Here is an 18018-nt window from a genome sequence, read left to right as displayed (position 1 = left end):
TCTGAAAACCATATACCCAAGGCACCTCCTGGTCAGATCAGCCTCTAAACCTGCACACAACACCACGGGAAACAAGGTCTATTCATTGGGGATTTATTTTTATTTTTTTAATTAATGTTCTAAATTAACCCACTCCAGTGCGCACATTATCTATACAGTGTACCAAAATAATAACTCCTTGCTAATGGAGACCACTGCAACTTAGAATGTGGAGCAAGTTATATTCCACTGGTAAGAGACTTAAGCCCCATGCACACTACCGTATTTTTTATCCACAATCAGGCTATGTAATTGCGGATAAAACACGGACATTCATTTCTATCGGTCACGGACACCTGCTCGTATATTTACGGGTGTGTGCCCGGGCCGTAAATGCGGATAACACATCGCGGGCCGTGCAGTGTTTTTTACGGACCATAAATACTGCATGGTCGTGTACACGGGGCCTACAAAAAGTCATTTTTTTATTTTTTTTATTTAGAATGAGCGTTTCCCAATTAATAAGCCTTTACGTTCTGCGGTCTCTAACAGCTGTAGCAGTCACTGAAAGGATGAGGGACAACAATATCAATATTAGGCCAGGATGCAGTTTCTGGCTCCGTTTTTTTGAGCCAAAAACAGAAGATGACACATAAAAAGGAGCTGCATCTGTCTTTTCTTTATACCTTTCCTTCCTTTTTAGATCCACTTCCCGCTTGGTCTCTGACACACAGGATCCACCTACAATCTATTACATCTATGTCATGAACTTAGATGTGATGAATAACAGGTGGATCGTGCGTGTCAGAGACCGGCATGACACGCTCTCGCTGAACCAGTCAGTCCCGCAGACCTGACTGGTAGAGGATTCAGCAAACTATACAGCTGCTCTGTATACAGTAAACAAAACAGCTGTAACACAAAAAGTAAAAAAAAATAAAAAAATATTGAAAGTTGGGCCAAACGCCGACTAAATAAAAATGTCAAACACACTTTCAAAGTTTTACATAGTCTTTAAAAGAGATTGCTTATTAACTACATACGAGACACTTTTTTTTATTCCTGGATAATATCTAAACTTTGCATAAATACAGTTACCATACTTTATGAATTCATCTTGTGATTATGGTAAGGGACTTACTTGTTAAAGAATGGAGTGATTAGATCAGACTGAACCGTAACATGCGTTTGTGGTGGACTCAAAAATGAACCTAGTAGCAGAAAAATAATAATAACATAGATAAAGAATCTAGCACCATGTACAAACACCGTACCGGGGCCAGTAAAAGTTCAGCTAATTACCTAGGTAGTGCGCCATTGAAATGAAGCACAGTCCTGTGATGTAAGCATCATATCCAGCTTCATGCAGTTGTCCTTTGCCAGTATCATAACCTGGAAAATCTTCAGCACTCTCTAAGGAAGGCACAAAAGTTGGACTATATACATTTATTCTATAATTCACCATATCATTAGTCCGTGATTGGCATAGCATTGGCACTTGGCTCTTCGGACAAGATTAAAAAGACACTTGGCACCACTGCCTGCACTGACAAGCTAGAATTTGCACCACCACAATATTAAATAATAATATTTTTTTATTATTATTATTAATATAGTAGTAGGGGGAGAATCTGGTCTAAAGCTTGTGGACAGAAACTTTAAAGAGTAACTACACTTTCAAACGTTTTTAATATTTCGCCATGATATATCAAGTTTGGATCGGTGGGGGTTGGAGTGCTTAGACCCCCACCATTGCTGAAACAAAGGTGCAGAAGCGCTCAGCTGCGCGCCCTGCACCTTCAGCTGTGCTTGGCGCTCCATATCAAGTTGAAGGACGGCTCTCCCAGACGTTTTATTTAAGTAGTCTTCAGCTTGACGATGAGCGCTAATCGCAGCCGAAGGAACAAAGCACTTCGTTCCAGCGCTGGTGGGGTTCTCAGCACCCGGACCACCACAGATCTAAGCTTTTGATATGTCTCTATGACATACAAAAAGTTTGATGGAGGTGTAGTTGATATTGAAGTGAATCTCCAGCTTTTGTCATCCGTTTTATGGCCACTTCTACAGCAGCATTTGTGTCAGTATTTTGTTTCGTAGTTTTAAGCAAAAACCAGGAGTGGGTTCAAACCAGGGAAGAGGCACAGATCTTTCCATTATACTTTTTTCTATGTAGGTTCCACTCCTGGCATTGGCTTACAAATACTGATGAAAAACACTGCTGTGTGAAAGAGGCCTTTAAGTTAGAACATCGTGCACTGATCATTTTCTTAATATCACACAATTTCTGACAGAGCTCAAAATCACCTGAATAGACAAAGTGGTAACAAATCGATCCGTCTGCATCCACCACTCAGCGAGGCCTAATGCTTACTATTTTGCTACTAAAGTGGTTTCCCAGTCCTGAGAAATTGATGGGCTATACTTTAGGATAGGCCAACATCTGATCGGTGGGGGTCCGACTCTCGAGATTCCCGCCAATCAATTTTGAAAGGGCCGTGGTGCTCAGACGGCGCGGCTTTCACTTCATTCGCTTTACTGCTCGTATTGTGAATTGCTGACACACTTGTAGCAACAGCTCAGTACTACAGCCATCCCTCATTCAAATGAATAGGAGAAGGCTGTAATACTGTGAACCGCCACTACTAGGGTGTCAGCGCTTCACAGTACCAGCAGTTTGAAATGAGGGAGAAGCAGAATTCGCATGAGCGCCGCAGCCTTAAAAACAGCTGATCAGTTGGGGGGTTCTGAGAATCGAACCGATGAGGTATTGATGGCCTTTCTACATTGAGGCTGGGTTCACACGACCTATTTTCAGACGTAAACGAGGCGTATTATGCCTCGTTTTACGTCTGAAAATACGGCTACAATAAGTCGGAAAACATCTGCCCATTCATTTGAATGGGTTTGCCGACGTACTGTGCAGACGGCCTGTCATTTACGTGTCGTCGTTTGACAGCTGTCAAACGACGCCGCGTAAAATGACTGCCTCGGCAAAGAAGTGCAGGACACTTCTTTGCAATGTAATTTGAGCCGTTCTTCATTGAAGTCAATGAAGAGCAGCTCAAGATTTACGAGAGTCAAAGACGCCTCGCATAATGCGAGGAGGAGCTTTTACATCTGAAACGACGCAGCTGTTTTCTCCTGAAAACAGTCTGTCTTTTCACACGTAAATGCCTGCTATCGTGTGCACATACCCTTATAGTTTCAATACTTACATCAGTTGCTTGGGGACTGGAATGGGAGCTTAAAGGGGTTGTCAACCTTCTGACAACTGATGACCTATCCACCGAATAGGTCATCAGTACATCATTGATGCCGATCAGACACCCGGACCCCACACCGAGAAGCTGCTCCGTTGGCCTGCGAGCACCAGATGATATGGCACATAATGCTATGTACGGAGCCCGGAAGCAGTTGGCTTCTCACTTCCCCTCTTTCTATTCCTTCATTTTCTTTGCTCCTCTCTTATTTACCTTAGTAAACATGAACATATACCTATTGCATAAAGGGGGGTCAAGCACTTAAATTTAAGCTTCTTACACTGTTTGGTGTATGGTTTGTCCTCACTGAAAATTTTGAATAAATGTTGAGAAATAAAAATCCCATCCCATACATACAGGGTAGCAAGACAATGCTTGGCTGTGGCGTGGTAGCAGCATTGCACATCTGTTAGGGGTTTTGTCTTCCCTGTAGCACAAAGCTGCAAGATTACGTTTAACATTTTGGGAGGAATAATAGTTTAAATACAAAATTGTGCGAATAAGTTTATGAATTATGCCCATAAACTCTGAAAGTGATATATAAACAATCACATTATTAGTAAATGGCCAACAAAATGCTTTATGCAGCAACATAATACTAAAATAGTGAACATCCTTTCCTCTAAGAAAACGGCACGGAGACCCAATAAATATCCTTAATGATTTTCTAAAGCCTTCCTGAACTTTGTTATTAAAATGCTGTTTATTTTACAAAAGCCAGTTAGATTTTATTAGAGAGTTGACAGAAGCCAATTGGTTCTTGATTTCTTACCAACTTTAGGAGGTTTGAAAGGAGCCATTTGTAACCGCTTCTCCAGTTCAGCAAGGACGGTGTGTGAAATAATGGACTAGGAGGATAGAATGGAGACAGAACAATGAATACCAGATGTACATTGTGTTGTGGACAAACTTCGGTAAAAAATGCTGCCACCATGTGGGGAGAAAATATACATAAAGCTACTAAAACTAAAAAAAAAAAAAAAAAATTATATATATATGTTCAGAAAATAAGAGTTTTGTACCATATCAGTCTACAAATAGAAATGTCTTTCTTTTTCTCTGACCAGGTAATTAATGCAATATTATTAAACATGAGATTGTTAGTCTTGTCTGCTACATTAAGAGAGACTGTCAGTATTACTATGTACTCACATAAAGAAAGCCACAAGCCCTTCAATAACATTGCAGTCAGAAGATTTAGAAAACTCTGTTCTAACATGAAACAATTTTGAGGTGGAGAAATCATTTTTTTATGGGCAAGAATGAGGTTAATGTCCAAAAGCATAATTCAAGGGCTAGAATTAAAAAAAATCTTCTACACTTTGCAAGTCATCTGCTATAGATAGGCGAGTAAAGTGGAGGGCAGAGATTAGGTTATGGACGTAAGCAACATCTGAACACCAAAAATAGTGGCCCCAGAACAGCAGTCACATTTTAAGGCCTCATTCAGACAGCCGCAGTGCAGCCACATTTTAACCACAAGTCCTGGCCTAACCGGGGGTCTCATAACCCAAACGAACAGCATCATAGATTCCGATCATAGACCTGCGGTTGGGCCGGGGCTTGGGACTGTAACTGTACGTTAAAATCCGGTGGCATTATGGCCTTAATCTCTAGACAGGGATGTGTAGAATTATTGTGCAGACCTTAAGAGGGGTTTTAGAGGCAGAACACTTACTTATTGAAGATACATTTTCAGTAAGTTTGCCTCGGACATTAACCAGAAAGAGACACACAAGGAAGAGCGGTGTACAGATTTCTACGCATGCAGCACATTGGACAAGCTACACAAGAGCTGCGGACATAGAGCTATAAATGTGCTCATCCTTAAACGAAACCGTAAGGGCAGGTGCACGTTTAGCAAGTTTTAAATCGAGTCACAAACTTGGACACTAAATGATCAGGCCATAGAACTACCGGTTCTCATATCGAGTGTTATTGAGCTTCACTAGGACCAAAAAATAAGATGTAAGAGACGGAATCACAATCCTACCTTAAAGGGTTGTGTCGATGCCATAAGCTTAGTGTCCAGCACTCTGAAAAGCAGAAGAAAAAAAAAAAAAAGACACTAGAAATACATAGCGTTTATTAAGAAAAGGCACAATGTGCAAATATTTTTTTTAAAAACGGTAAAGCGGGTCTGTCACATTGAACGCGCTATCTTACCTGTGGGCAGCAGGTTACAGAGCAGTAGGGAAACATGGAATTAATTTTTTGACTTCACTTTATGGCGTGAGACAAGGCGTAAAGCAGAACGTCCAACATAACAAGCAAACCCATAAGGTCCTAAAATGTCATTGCAAACATAGTGTACAGGTAAATTAAAGCGGTATTCCGGTTACAACAAATCATCACCTATTCACTGGATAGATGATAACTGCCAGAACAGGGGTCCCAGTCCCAGCAGCCGCAAGACAGCAGCCAGGAACACGTAATGGTGCAACAGTTCAGCATGCACCCTATAGCTCCATTGAATGTTTATAGCACTGACTAAAACTGCCGAGCGTCGTGCGGCCGTGGGGAGAAAAATAGGATGCACGAGACCCCTTTTCTGGCGATTGGCACAGATCCCAGTGGTCAGACCCTCACCGATCTTGCAGTTATCACCTATCCCTGAGTAAGTTATAATTTGTTGCAATGGGACTACCCCTTTAACTCCAGCTGTTACCAACACCAAATTTTACCTCCGTTCTCAAAAAACAGGATAATTAAAACCGTAAAATACGTCATTATGAGACGAGCACGGGTTCTATGTTATCAAAAGACTTAAAAGTAAAGGTCTGCGCTAATTAACTTCTAAATATATCTTTATAGGGATCGAAATGCAGTTTCTGACACAAACACCCAAATCCTCTTCATAGATCGAATTAAATGGTCACGGTTGCAACCAATTTTGCATAAATCAATAGTACAAACAAACAAATATAAGAAACTTTGTAATACATCTTAGAGAAAAATGACTTTTTCGCCACTTATGAGCCACTTCTACTCCCTCCAGCTCACTGAGGAATTCGGTTAAATGCAGTCAATAGAAGTCTATTTAGGCTGGGTTCACACGTGGCGGAATTTCACTTAAATTCCGCTGCGGACACTCCGCAGCGTTAATCCGCAGCGGAGCAGTTTCTCCATTGACTTCCACTTTAATTTAGCAGTGTTCGTTTAGACGATGCGTAAAATTCCGCTGCGGAGCATAGGCTGCGGAGCGGAATTTGGTGTCCGCAGCATGCTCTGTCTGTGGCGGACTGGTTGCGGACTCATGGCGGAATTTCTCCATTGACTTCAATGGAGATTCTAATTTCCGCAATGAAGTCCGCAGCTGTCATGCACATGTTATGTGTGCTGCGGATGCGTCTTGCTTTTTTGACATGACATTTCTTCATTCTGGCTGGACCTATGTATTTCTAGGTCTACAGCCAGACTGAGGAAGTCAATGGGGCTCCCGTAATGACGGGAGCGTTGCTAGGAGACGTCAGTACATAGTCACTGTCCAGGGTGCTGAAAGAGTTAAGCGATCGGCAGTAACTGTTTCTGCACCCTGGACAGTGACTACCGATCCCAATATACAGCTACCTGTAAAAAAAATTGAAGTTCATACTTACCGAGAACTCCCTGCTTCTGTCTCCAGTCCGGCCTCCCAGGATGACGTTTCAGTCTAAGTGACGGCTGCAGCCAATCACAGGCCAACAACAGGCTGCAGCGGTCACATGGACTGCCGCGTCATCCAGGGAGGTCGGGCTGGATGCCGAAGGAGGGACGCGTCACCAAGACAACGTCCGGTAAGTATGAATTTCTTTGACTTTCACAAGGGAAAGTGCTGTCCCTTCTCTCTATCCTGCACTGATAGGGAGAAGGGAAGTACTTTTACCGCAGTCCGCAGCAGCTAGTCCGCATCAATTTACTGCACATTTTGGGCAGATCCGCAGCAGAATCTGCAACGCAGATTCTGTGCGGCATTGATGCGGACAGTTGCGGAGGAAATCCGCCACGTGGGGGCATGCCCTTAGGGGAGAGGGAGCCAGGGAAGAGACACACTAGAAGCTGCTGCAGCTTCTAGTAAGGGTTATTTTACCCCAGTGCTGGATTATCAGCTACACTGCTCATTATTGCTGTATGATATCCACGTTGCTGCTACTTCTATATACTAGTCCTTCTCAATTAGAATATCAAAAAGTTAAATTTTTTTCAGTAATTCAATTCAAAAAGTGACACTCATATTATATAGATTTATTACACACAGAGTAATCTATTTCCAGCATTTTTTTATTTTAATGTTGATTATGGCTAACCGTTCGTTTCTCAGAAAATTAGAATATTAAATAAGCCCAATTTAAAAAATGATGTTTAATATCAAAATGTTGGCCTACTGAAAAGTATGTCCAGTATCTGCCCTCAATACTTGGTCGGGCTCCTTTTGCATGAATTACTACATCAATGCGGCGTGGCATGGGGGCGATCAGCCTGTGGTACTGCTGAGGTGTTATGGAAGCCCAGGTTGCTACGATAGCGGCCTTCAGCTCGTCTGCATTGTTGGGTCTGGTGTTTCTAATCTTCCCCTTGACAATACCCCATAAATTCCCTATGGGGTTTAGGTCAGGCGAGTTTGCTGGCCTATCATGCACAGTGATATGGTGGTTATTAAACCAGGTATTGGTACTTTTGGCAGTGTGGGCAGGTGGCAAGTCCTGCTGGAAAATAAAATCAGCATCTCCATAAAGCTGGTCAGCAGAGGGCAGCATGTTTCCTGGTAGACGGCTGCGTTGACTCTGGATTTGATATAACACAGTGGACCAACACTGTTGCGCAGTGGTCCAAAGTGTTATATCAAGTCCAGAGTCAGCGCAGCGTCTACCAGGAAATTTTCGAGCACTTCATGCTTCCCTCTGCTGACCAGCTTTATGGAGATGAAGATTTCATTTTCCAGCAGGACTTGGCACCTGCCCACACTGCCAAAAGTACCAATACCTGGTTTAATAACCACAGTATCACTGTGCTTGATTGGCCAGCAAACTCGCCTGACCTAAACCCTATAGGGAATCTATGAGGTATTGTCAAGAGGAAGATTAGAAACACCAGACCCAACAATGCAGACGAGCTGAAGGCCGCTATCAAAGCAACCTGAGCTTCCATAATACCTCAGCAATGCCACAGGCTGATCGCCTCCATGCCACGCCGCATTGATGCAGTAATTCATGTAAAAGGAGCCCCTACCAAGTATTGAGTGCATATACTGTACATACTTTTCAGTAGGCCAATATTTCAGTAATAAAAATAATTTTGGAAATCGGGTTTCTATAATATTTTCATTTTCTGAGACACTAAATTTTGAGCTTTCATTAACTGTTACCCATAATCATCAACATTAAAAAAAAAAAAAAACATGCTGGAAATAGATCACTGTGTGTAATGAATCTATAGAATATAGGAGTTTCACTTTATGCATTGAATTACTGAAATAAATTAACTTTTTGATGATATTCTAATTTATTGAGAAGGACTAGTATATTATAGATAGAAGAGCAGCATTCTCCTATTCTATATGTGCAGTATATAGAAGAAATGATAGTAGTTAGGCTCCACCCACTAGCTCACAGAAAACCGAGAATTAGATAAAACGCTAAATAATGAAGAAAACAAGTTATATAATAGGCAGAAAGTGTGTAATTCCTCATGTACGAAAGCCTATTCTGAAAAAAAAACAAAAAACAATCACCTAAAAGAGGCACACTTTAAAAAGATAACATGCTGGCTACCTGCTGTCACTGCTTGGGGAAGCTTAAAGGGAATGTGTTAGCAAAAAATGTATTTTTTTTTTTAGTTAAACAATTAGTGTGTGGGTGATTAAACATTGTTCTAATTTTTTTTATTATTTTCACGAGTCAGGAAATATTATAAATTGGATTAAATTGGATTCTAATTTATAATATTTCCATTGCTGGTCACTAGATGGAGCAATTCCCAAAATTGCAGCATTGCATGTGGTAAAGCCACCACATTGCTTTATGCTGCAAAATTGGGCAAAAATCCCTCGCTCTAGTGAGCTCTCAGAATCCCCCCCTCCTTTATCCTGGCTAGTGCCGGGAGAAACGAGGGGATTGAACGGTCTAACCTCCTACACTGTGTGTCGCCATTTTTTGAGCTAACACACAGTGTAGTAGGTTTACATACACTAGTAAACACACAGTAAAACACTTACATACATAGAAATCACTTACCTGCTCCAGTCGCCGCCGCTCCCTCCGGTCCGTCCGCTCCGTCTGCTGCCGCTGCTCCATGTGCACAAGTCCGGAAGCCGCGACCGGAAGTAGTAATCTTACTGTCCGGACGGCGCGCATTTCAAATTGGACTGTGTGGGAGCGGCGCATGCGCCGTTCCCACACAGACGGCGTACACCATAGTGGATGGAACGGGCCCCGTTCGCATTCCCTATGGGACTGTAGCTGCCGTATTCCATGTCTGTATGTGTCGTTAATCGACACATACAGAAATGGAAAAAAAAATGGCAGCCCCCATAGGGAAGAAAAAGTGTAAAAATAAAAAAAAGTAACACAAATTAATCCAAACGTTTTTAATAAAACACTAACAGATATTAAAAATTTTTTGGGGTGACAATGTTCCTTTAAAGAGGCTCTGTCACCAGATTTTGCAACCCCTATCTGCTATTGCAGCAGATAGGCGCTGCAATGTAGATTACAGTAACATTTTTATTTTTAAAAAACGAGCATTTTTGGCCAAGTTATGACCATTTTTGTATTTATGCAAATGAGGCTTGCTAAAGTACAACTGGGCGTGTTTAAAAGTAAAATTACAACTGGGCGTGTATTATGTGCGTACATCGGGGCGTTTTTAATACTTTTACTAGCTGGGCGTTCTGAAGAGAAGTATCATCCACTTCTCTTCACAACGCCCAGCTTCTGGCAGTGCAGACACACAGCGTGTTCTCGAGAGATCACGCTGTGACGTCACTCACTTCCTGCCCCAGGTCCTGCATCGTGTTGGACGAGCGAGGACACATCGGCACCAGAGGCTACAGTTGATTCTGCAGCAGCATCAGCGTTTGCAGGTAAGTAGCTACATTGACTTACCTGCAAACGCCGATGCTGCTGCAAAATCAACTGTAGCCTCTGGTGCCGATGTGGCCGACACGATGCAGGACCTGTGAGTGACGACACAGCGTGATCTCTCGAGAACACGCTGTGTCTGCACTGCCAGAAGCTGGGCGTTATGAAGAGAAGTGGATGATACTTCTCGTCAGAACGCCCAGCTAGTAAAGGAAGTAAAAACGCCCAGTTGTACTTTTACTTTTCAACACGCCCAGTTGTACTTTTGCAAGCCTCATTTGCATAAATACAAAAATGGTCATAACTTGTCCAAAAATGCTCGTTTTTTTAAAAATAAAAACGTTACTGTAATCTACAATGCAGCGCCGATCTGATTCAATAGGAGATAGAGGTTGCAAAATCTGGTGACAGAGCCTCTTTAAGAGTATTATTGCGTACCGTCCTATTGTTGGAGGTCAATGTATAACAGTATGTCGTAAGGTCCCTCTAGTGGTGGCTGTAGGTAGCCAGCATGTTCTCTACAGTGCTCCAGTCACAAAAATTAAGCAGTACATGATAGGAAACAAAAAAAAAAAAAAAGGGATTTACTTTGTCTAAATTATTCTGAAAGTAAATATTACCTTGGGAAAACACAGTTTGTCAATCGTTTAAACTCTTCCATGTCCTAAATAAATAGAAAAACACGAGATATTCAATATACAGGAGAAAATAAAACATTACGCAGACCACTATTTTAAAAAGCCTTTTCTGTGGGTGACCCAGCCAGCAGCGGACTGGAGGGCGCAGGTTTTGCTACTGGAAGGTCCTGCAATTGTCTTCTAACTGCAGGTAAAGAAGTAAAGTAAACGCTCAACGTCGCTGCAGATAAAAAAAAAAAAAAAAAAAGTGACACTTATCTCACAAAGATCGACTTGCCACCTCTGTATCATTAGCAGTCCTGTGGTCCCCCCAAGGTTAATATACATGAGAGAAGGCACGACAAATATTCTACAGGGATGAAACGCTTACATCCGGTAACTGGCAGTAAAACTGATGTATGGTGTGCATGACGTCCAACATCATGTTGTGTCCAACCACGAGTTTACCCTGCAAGAAAAGACAAACACATGAGATATGCCAATTACTAACTCAACCAAAATAGACAGCACAAGGAATTATTTCAGAACATAAGTGTTTGACTGTATACAGTATAACTTGCATAGTATAGAAGTATATTATGTAGACTTATGTATACTCGTATAGTATAGAAGTATGTAGAAGGATAGTACACATTTTTCACATGATTTTGCTTTCTAGCCAACTTCCTACTGTACCAATGGGATGTCAAGTAAACCAGACGCAATGAATAGATATGGATGCCATCATGGTTGGTGCTATACTGAGCACGTGCGAGACAAATTTTAGACTTTGAAGGAATTAAAGCTTCTGCACCTCATACAGGCTCATCATTTGACTGCCCCTATAACATGGGTACTTTGGGTACCCAGAACAACACAGTTCAGTACCAGCAATGGCATTGGAAAAATTCTCAAACATGGTTGGATTCAGACTTTTCAAAAATGGGTTGTCGAATGAAACCGGTAGGTCAAATGGGTTCTTGAAAAATTGGTGCACATGTGGGTGAGGGGGGTATGAGTGACACTTGTGAAAATTAGGTTGTAGGTAATGCTGGGCACCACACATAGGAGTACAGAATAGATATGTATACTCTATATTTACACACACAATACCCACCGCCCTCTTTTTTAAAACATCTGATACTTTCCCGGTTTACCATTTCTGGTTGTTCCGGTTATGGCCTTATGTAAAATGGCAAAAATTGATTCCAACATTTTATTATAAAACGCTTTAATGATTAGCTATAAATAAGTCAAGAGGGAATACATGGCCAGTCTGAGTAAAGAAATCCTACTCATGACTAACATTACAGATGTAGACTTATTGGTGGCTCCAGCTGTATGTGGCACCTTTGGTGACGGTCAGTGGGCCCCCTGTTTACCCATATCTGGTAGATGTTGCTGGGAACGCCATTGCTTTCATTAGCACTAGCTCTTATAAATGCATTTCTAAGTATAAAATGGTTAATATATTTAACAGCTGCACATTTATAGTACTTACAGAGGACGAAATTACGTGAATAACTCTAGAAAACCCCACGGCATCATTCAGGTCTTCCTGCAGCAAGAGAAAAGCAAAAAAACTGTAATGGCATCACCAAGCACAGCGAAAACATCGAACTGTAGGGAACAATCCCGCTGTACCTGTTCTTTGGCCTTCTTCTGAAGCTCTTTCGTCTTCCGCTCATCTTCATCTACTTTAGTGATAACCATGTGCCTTTCATTCTGGAAGACGTAGATATATGAATCAAAAAGTTTTGTTAATATCTGCTTAGATTTTTTTCGTTTCATGACACAAAGTAGTAAAATACCTAACATTTTGTATTCTATTCCTCCCCCATCAACCCTCTTGAATGTGAAAAAACAAAAAGGCGGAGGGGGGGGGGGCACGTAAGCTCCTGATTCCTTCTAACGTTGCCTTTATTTTTCCCCGTTCGTTCCTTACTCTTATTAAACCTTTTTCCAAAACTGTATTCATAACAAATGTTTCCACTGCACTTTTCCATTGATCAATTGTTGGGACATCCATATCCTATCAATAAACCACCATGGAGTAACAAAAAAAAAATACTAAATTATAGCTATTTGAGCTCAGCTACATTGGGACAGGGCTGTGATATGTGACTACAGCTCAGCTACAGTGGCCACAGGGAGTTCCAGACATCACTCATGATTGGTTCAGGCTGCTGCTCTATCCCTGCTCAGGTTACTTGTGTTTATAAACAGCAGCCAATCACCAGCTCACCAGGGAGTCAGTGTATGGTGATTTTTATGACAGCAAGGGTAGAAGGTTTATAAAATACAGACTACTAAACCACCAATGAGAAAAAGGTAATGCAAATTTTGTTGCAGATTTCACCCATTTCATTAAAAGGAGTGATATCCGGGGTGAAAAATTGGGGAAAAATTAACATTTCAAAGCTGAGCCGCAAGAGAGTTTCCATAGCACATAGAGGAGATTTGCTGCTGAATCCTGCAAATACGGAAAGAAATGCAGTATTTCCGCTACTTGTGAACATACCTAAAGAGTTTTGGAATAGACCAAATGCTGCACCGGTCCCCAAAAGTAGAATGTAGTTTACAGATCAGATGGTGATTATTGCGTCTGCGTTTTTTAGTTCAAGTGTAGCTAAACGTTTGGCAAACTTCTGACACGTCATAGCGACATGTCAGAAGTTTGGATTGGTGGGGGTCCGAGCACGGAGACCCCCACCAATCACTAGAACGAAGCAGCTGAAGCGCTCGTATGAGCGCTCAGTCTCTTCGTGTCTGTTCGGCTTTTTCCGGAAATAAGTGTACGGGCTCAATAGAAAGTCTATGAGCTTGTACTCCGATACATCGGCTTTCTGGAAAAAAGCCAAACAGACACGAAGCGGCTGAACGCTCACACGAGCGCTTCAGCTGCTTTGTTCTAGCGATCGGTGGGGGTCTCCCTGGTCGGACCCCCCACCAATCCAAACTTCCAACACGTCAATATGACACGTCAGAAGTTCGTCCAACGTTTAGCTAAACTTTAAACAAAACGAGGAAACCCGATTATAACCAAAATAGCCTTCATTACAACCTCCACAGGGGTTATTGGCAGGCATTCCTAAAGAGCAAGAATGCCAAGCTATGTGGGAAGCGATCCCCAAATCCAGTATTGGAAGGAAAAAAAAAAAAACAACTTACATTTGGAGATTCTACAGTTTCCACATGGGTGCCTCGTGGAAACCTAAGGAGAAGAAAACAAGTGTTTGCACAAATAACTAGAGAGAGTGAGGGCAGACACATCATAAACTACAAGACTAACTACAGAGGACAATTGACGTGCATAATGATCACCGCCGCAGTGATTAACCCCGTAGTCACCTGACACGTCATTACACACATCAGAACACACTGATCAATTGAAAATTGTGATTTTTTTTTTTAGACACAAAGCTCAAATGGATCGATTTTTAACCCCTTAACAGAGACATTTTACGCTTCAGTTTCACTCCCCACCTTCCAAGAGCCATAACGGTTATATTTTTCCGTCAATAGAGAGGTGTAAAGGCTTATTTTTTGCGGGAGGGGTTGTAGTTTCTATTGGCACCATTTAAAGTACCATATAACGTGCTTGAAAACTGAAAAAAATTCTTTGTAGCGGTTGAATTTAAAAAAAAAAATAATAATTCCTTCACTGTTTTTTGTGTTTTATTTTTACGCCTTTCACGGTGCGGTAAAAATGTCAACTTAACCCCTTAGCGCACCAGTACGTCCTGGTGCGGGGGGTGATAATTGGAGCGCGCTCACGCGCTGAGAGCTCTCCGTATGCTGCGGGCGTCGGCTGCGTTTTACAGCAGACACTCAGGACTAACTGCCAGGAGCAGCGATCGCGCTGTTCCTGGATGTTTAACACCTCAAATGCTGCCGTCAATCGCGACCGCAGCATCTGAGGCGTTGAAAAGAGGGGGGCACCCCCCTTGGACAGGTCATCGCCCCCCTCCGCAACGAGATCCAGGTGTGACGATGGCTGTCATGGCAGCCTAATGAAGGCCCCCAGGGCTGCCTTAACTCTGCCTCTGTTAAGCCATGCCTGTGGCAGCGTTTAACAAATGCCTGTAAAAACGACGACCTAACAATCGGTGGTTCAAGTCCCCTAGGGGGACTAATAAAATGTGTAAAAAGTAGTGATAGTTTTTAGTAGTGCAAAAAAATTAAAAATAAAAACTTCAAAAAAAAACCCTTTTCACATTTTTCCTCTAAAGTAATGTAAAAAATAAAACAAGTAAACAAAATTGGCATCGCTGCGTCCGTAAAAGTCGGAACTATTACAATATAGAGTTATTTAACGCGCACGGTGAAGGCTGGAAAAAATAAAACTTGTAAACAGCCAAAATCTCAGTTTTTTGGTCACCTTAGCTCCCCAAAAAATTTTAATAAAAAGTGATCAAAAAGTCATATGTACCAACAAATGGTGCCAATAAAAACTAGAGCTAGTCTCGCAAAAATTAAGCCCTCACACCGCTCAATGAACGGAAAAATAAAAAAAAGTTACAGCTCTCAGAATGTGGTAAAACAAAACGATTATTTTTTTTAACAAAAAGTTTGTTTTTTTAAAGTAGTAAAATATAAAAAAAGTTTATATAAATTTGTTATCACCGTAATCGTATTGAGCCACAGAATAAAGTTAAGTTGTTTTTACCACACGGTGAAAGATGTAAAAACGGAACCCAAAAAATAATGGAGTAATCGCAGTTTTTCCCAATTTTAGCCCGCAAATAATTTTTTTTCAGTTTTAGAGTACATTATATGGCACTTTAAATGCTACCAATAGAAACTACAACTCCTCCCGCAAAATATAAGCCCTTACACTGCTCTATTGACGGAAAAATAAAAGACGCTATGACTCTTGGAATGCGGGAGGTGAAAAATGAAAATCAAAAAATGGCTCGGACCTTAAGGGGTTAAACTTTATTGTGCAGCTCAATACGATTTAGGTGTTATATCTTACTACTTTTACAAAGAAAAAAAATGTAAAAAAAAAAAACACAAAAAACAACTATTCTGTTTCACCACGTTCGGAGAGCCATAACTTTTTTTATTTTTTGGTCGATTGAGCGGCGTGAGCGCTTATTTTTTGTCCACTTATTACATTTTTATTTTTTATTTTTTTTTAGAACGAAGGGGACCAAAAAAAAAAAGCAAAAACACCAAACGATTCGGTTTTATCAAAAAAGACCAAAAAAACACCAAACATTTTCACCGTTCACCATGCGAGTTAAATAATGGTTATATTGTAATAGTTTGGACTTTTATAGACGTGGCGATACCAATTTTGTTTTTTACATTGCGCTTGGGGAAAAATGGGAAAACTTAATTTAATTTAACATTTTTGTTATACTCCTGAAAAATATATTAAATTTTATTATTTTTTGCACACTTTTTATTAGTTCCCTAAGGGCACTTGAACCAGCGATCGTTAGATGCCACGGTCGTTATTGACAGCAGCATTTAACTAAACCGCCATGAACAGTGCGATCGCTGTTCCTGGCCGTTAGAGCAGAGTGTCAGCTGTGATACACAGCTGATAACTACAGCGTATGGAGCGGGCTCAGCGCGTGAGCCCGCTCCAAACTTCACCTCCTGCTCCATGACGTACCGGAAAACCACCTTTAACATGACAGGACAGGAGAGGTTACTCTCAGATGTGATAGAACAAAACCAATGTACAAAAATTAAATTCAATGGCTTCTGGAAATAGATGACCAATTATGCATACAAACAGACCCATGTAGAAAACAAATGGTACACCCACTTACTTCCAGTTCATTGTCTGGTAGATTAGCTTCCTCTGATACCTAGAACGAGAGGAATAAGTTTCAGAAAACTGTAGTATGATATTTATTATACATTGAACAGGCACACAGATAAAAAAGTAACGCAGAGAGGAAAAATACGGTAAGTGAAACAATATTAAATCAATATATAAACTCCAAAAGCAGTTATGTTAAGGGCTGGGTAATGTTTAGAATACCAACATCCCCCCATGATTTACCCTGCAGGCAGCTCCATGACTATATAAACCATACACAAAAGAACTAGAGCATGTAGCCAAAAGTATATAAGAATATGACAATATTATTACACAAATACGACAAACAATGTATTAAAAAACATGTAAAGACAAGACTCTAGTAAAGTTTATGGAGCGAGACATGGAAGTTGCTGGATAACATGTCAAAATAGAAAGGCTGTACTAGATGACTGCAAGATCTATTTCAGACCCAAAAAGGGGTTCCGTACAGATTACCTCTAATCCCTGTAAGCATTATCGACAAGTGGGAGGGGGAACAAGAGAAAGTGTCAGTGCATGCAAATATCGCTTAGAGGACCGCCTTACCCATAGCAGCAAAAACATTCTATGAACCAATGTTCGCTCTACCACAGAGACCCAAACGCGCGTTTCGCTGTGGGTCTTCCTCAGGGGTATGTGTATTTTGCACGATAAAATTATTTTTACAAAAAAACCAAACATTTACTTTTGGTGTTGCCATATTCTAAGAGCCATAACTTTTTCATCAAGAAAGCCGAGTGAGGACTTCTTTTTTGTGTAAAGAACTGTAGTTGCGATCAGAACTATTTTTAGGTACATGGGATCTCTTTTTATTCCATTTTTTTGGAAGGTGAAGTGACCGAAAAAAAAATTGTGATTCTGGTATGTCTTATTATTTTATGGCGTTCACCGTGCGGGATAAATAACTAACTTTTGTAGTTCCGGTTGTCACGGACGCAGCGATACCAATTATGTATAGTTTATTTTATTTGTATTTTTAATAAAAAGGGACTGCTAAGGGAAAAGTGGGATTTCTACTTTTATTACTTTAAAACTTTTATAGAACTTATTTTTACTTTGTCCCACTAAGGGACTTGAGGGCAGGAGGCCCAGATCACAATTCTAATACACTGCGTAGTGCAGTGTATTAGAGCTGTCAGCTACTCGCTGACAGCAAGCATAGTGGGTCCTGACTTAGTCAGGACCCACTAGGCTTCTGTAGATGGCATAGCCGGAGGCCATTGGTAGGCCTCCATCGCCGCCTGCTATCACGTAGTGGGACGTCGATGGTCGTTTAACCCCCA

At 41.2% G+C, this 18018-nt stretch overlaps 1 protein-coding gene across 2 annotated transcripts in view; it reads right to left on the bottom strand.

The window, feature by feature from the left end:
* Window positions 1-18018, bottom strand: part of PARN (poly(A)-specific ribonuclease) — a 101816-nt gene that overhangs the window by 74304 nt on the left and 9494 nt on the right. For both annotated transcript variants that reach the window (XM_075830124.1, XM_075830125.1), the window contains exons 9-18: window positions 16701-16739; window positions 14086-14128; window positions 12559-12639; window positions 12416-12472; window positions 11306-11383; window positions 10918-10961; window positions 5233-5275; window positions 4012-4087; window positions 1282-1392; window positions 1121-1190 (exon numbers count right to left, since the gene is read on the bottom strand). In XM_075830124.1, the coding sequence (XP_075686239.1) occupies window positions 1121-1190; window positions 1282-1392; window positions 4012-4087; window positions 5233-5275; window positions 10918-10961; window positions 11306-11383; window positions 12416-12472; window positions 12559-12639; window positions 14086-14128; window positions 16701-16739 (642 nt within the window). The remainder of the gene's footprint in view (window positions 1-1120; window positions 1191-1281; window positions 1393-4011; window positions 4088-5232; window positions 5276-10917; window positions 10962-11305; window positions 11384-12415; window positions 12473-12558; window positions 12640-14085; window positions 14129-16700; window positions 16740-18018) is intronic.

The sequence above is a fragment of the Rhinoderma darwinii genome, chromosome 6 (assembly GCF_050947455.1).
Source record: "Rhinoderma darwinii isolate aRhiDar2 chromosome 6, aRhiDar2.hap1, whole genome shotgun sequence".
Lineage (NCBI taxonomy): Eukaryota > Metazoa > Chordata > Amphibia > Anura > Rhinodermatidae > Rhinoderma > Rhinoderma darwinii.
This window is presented reverse-complemented; position numbering and strand designations above follow the sequence as displayed.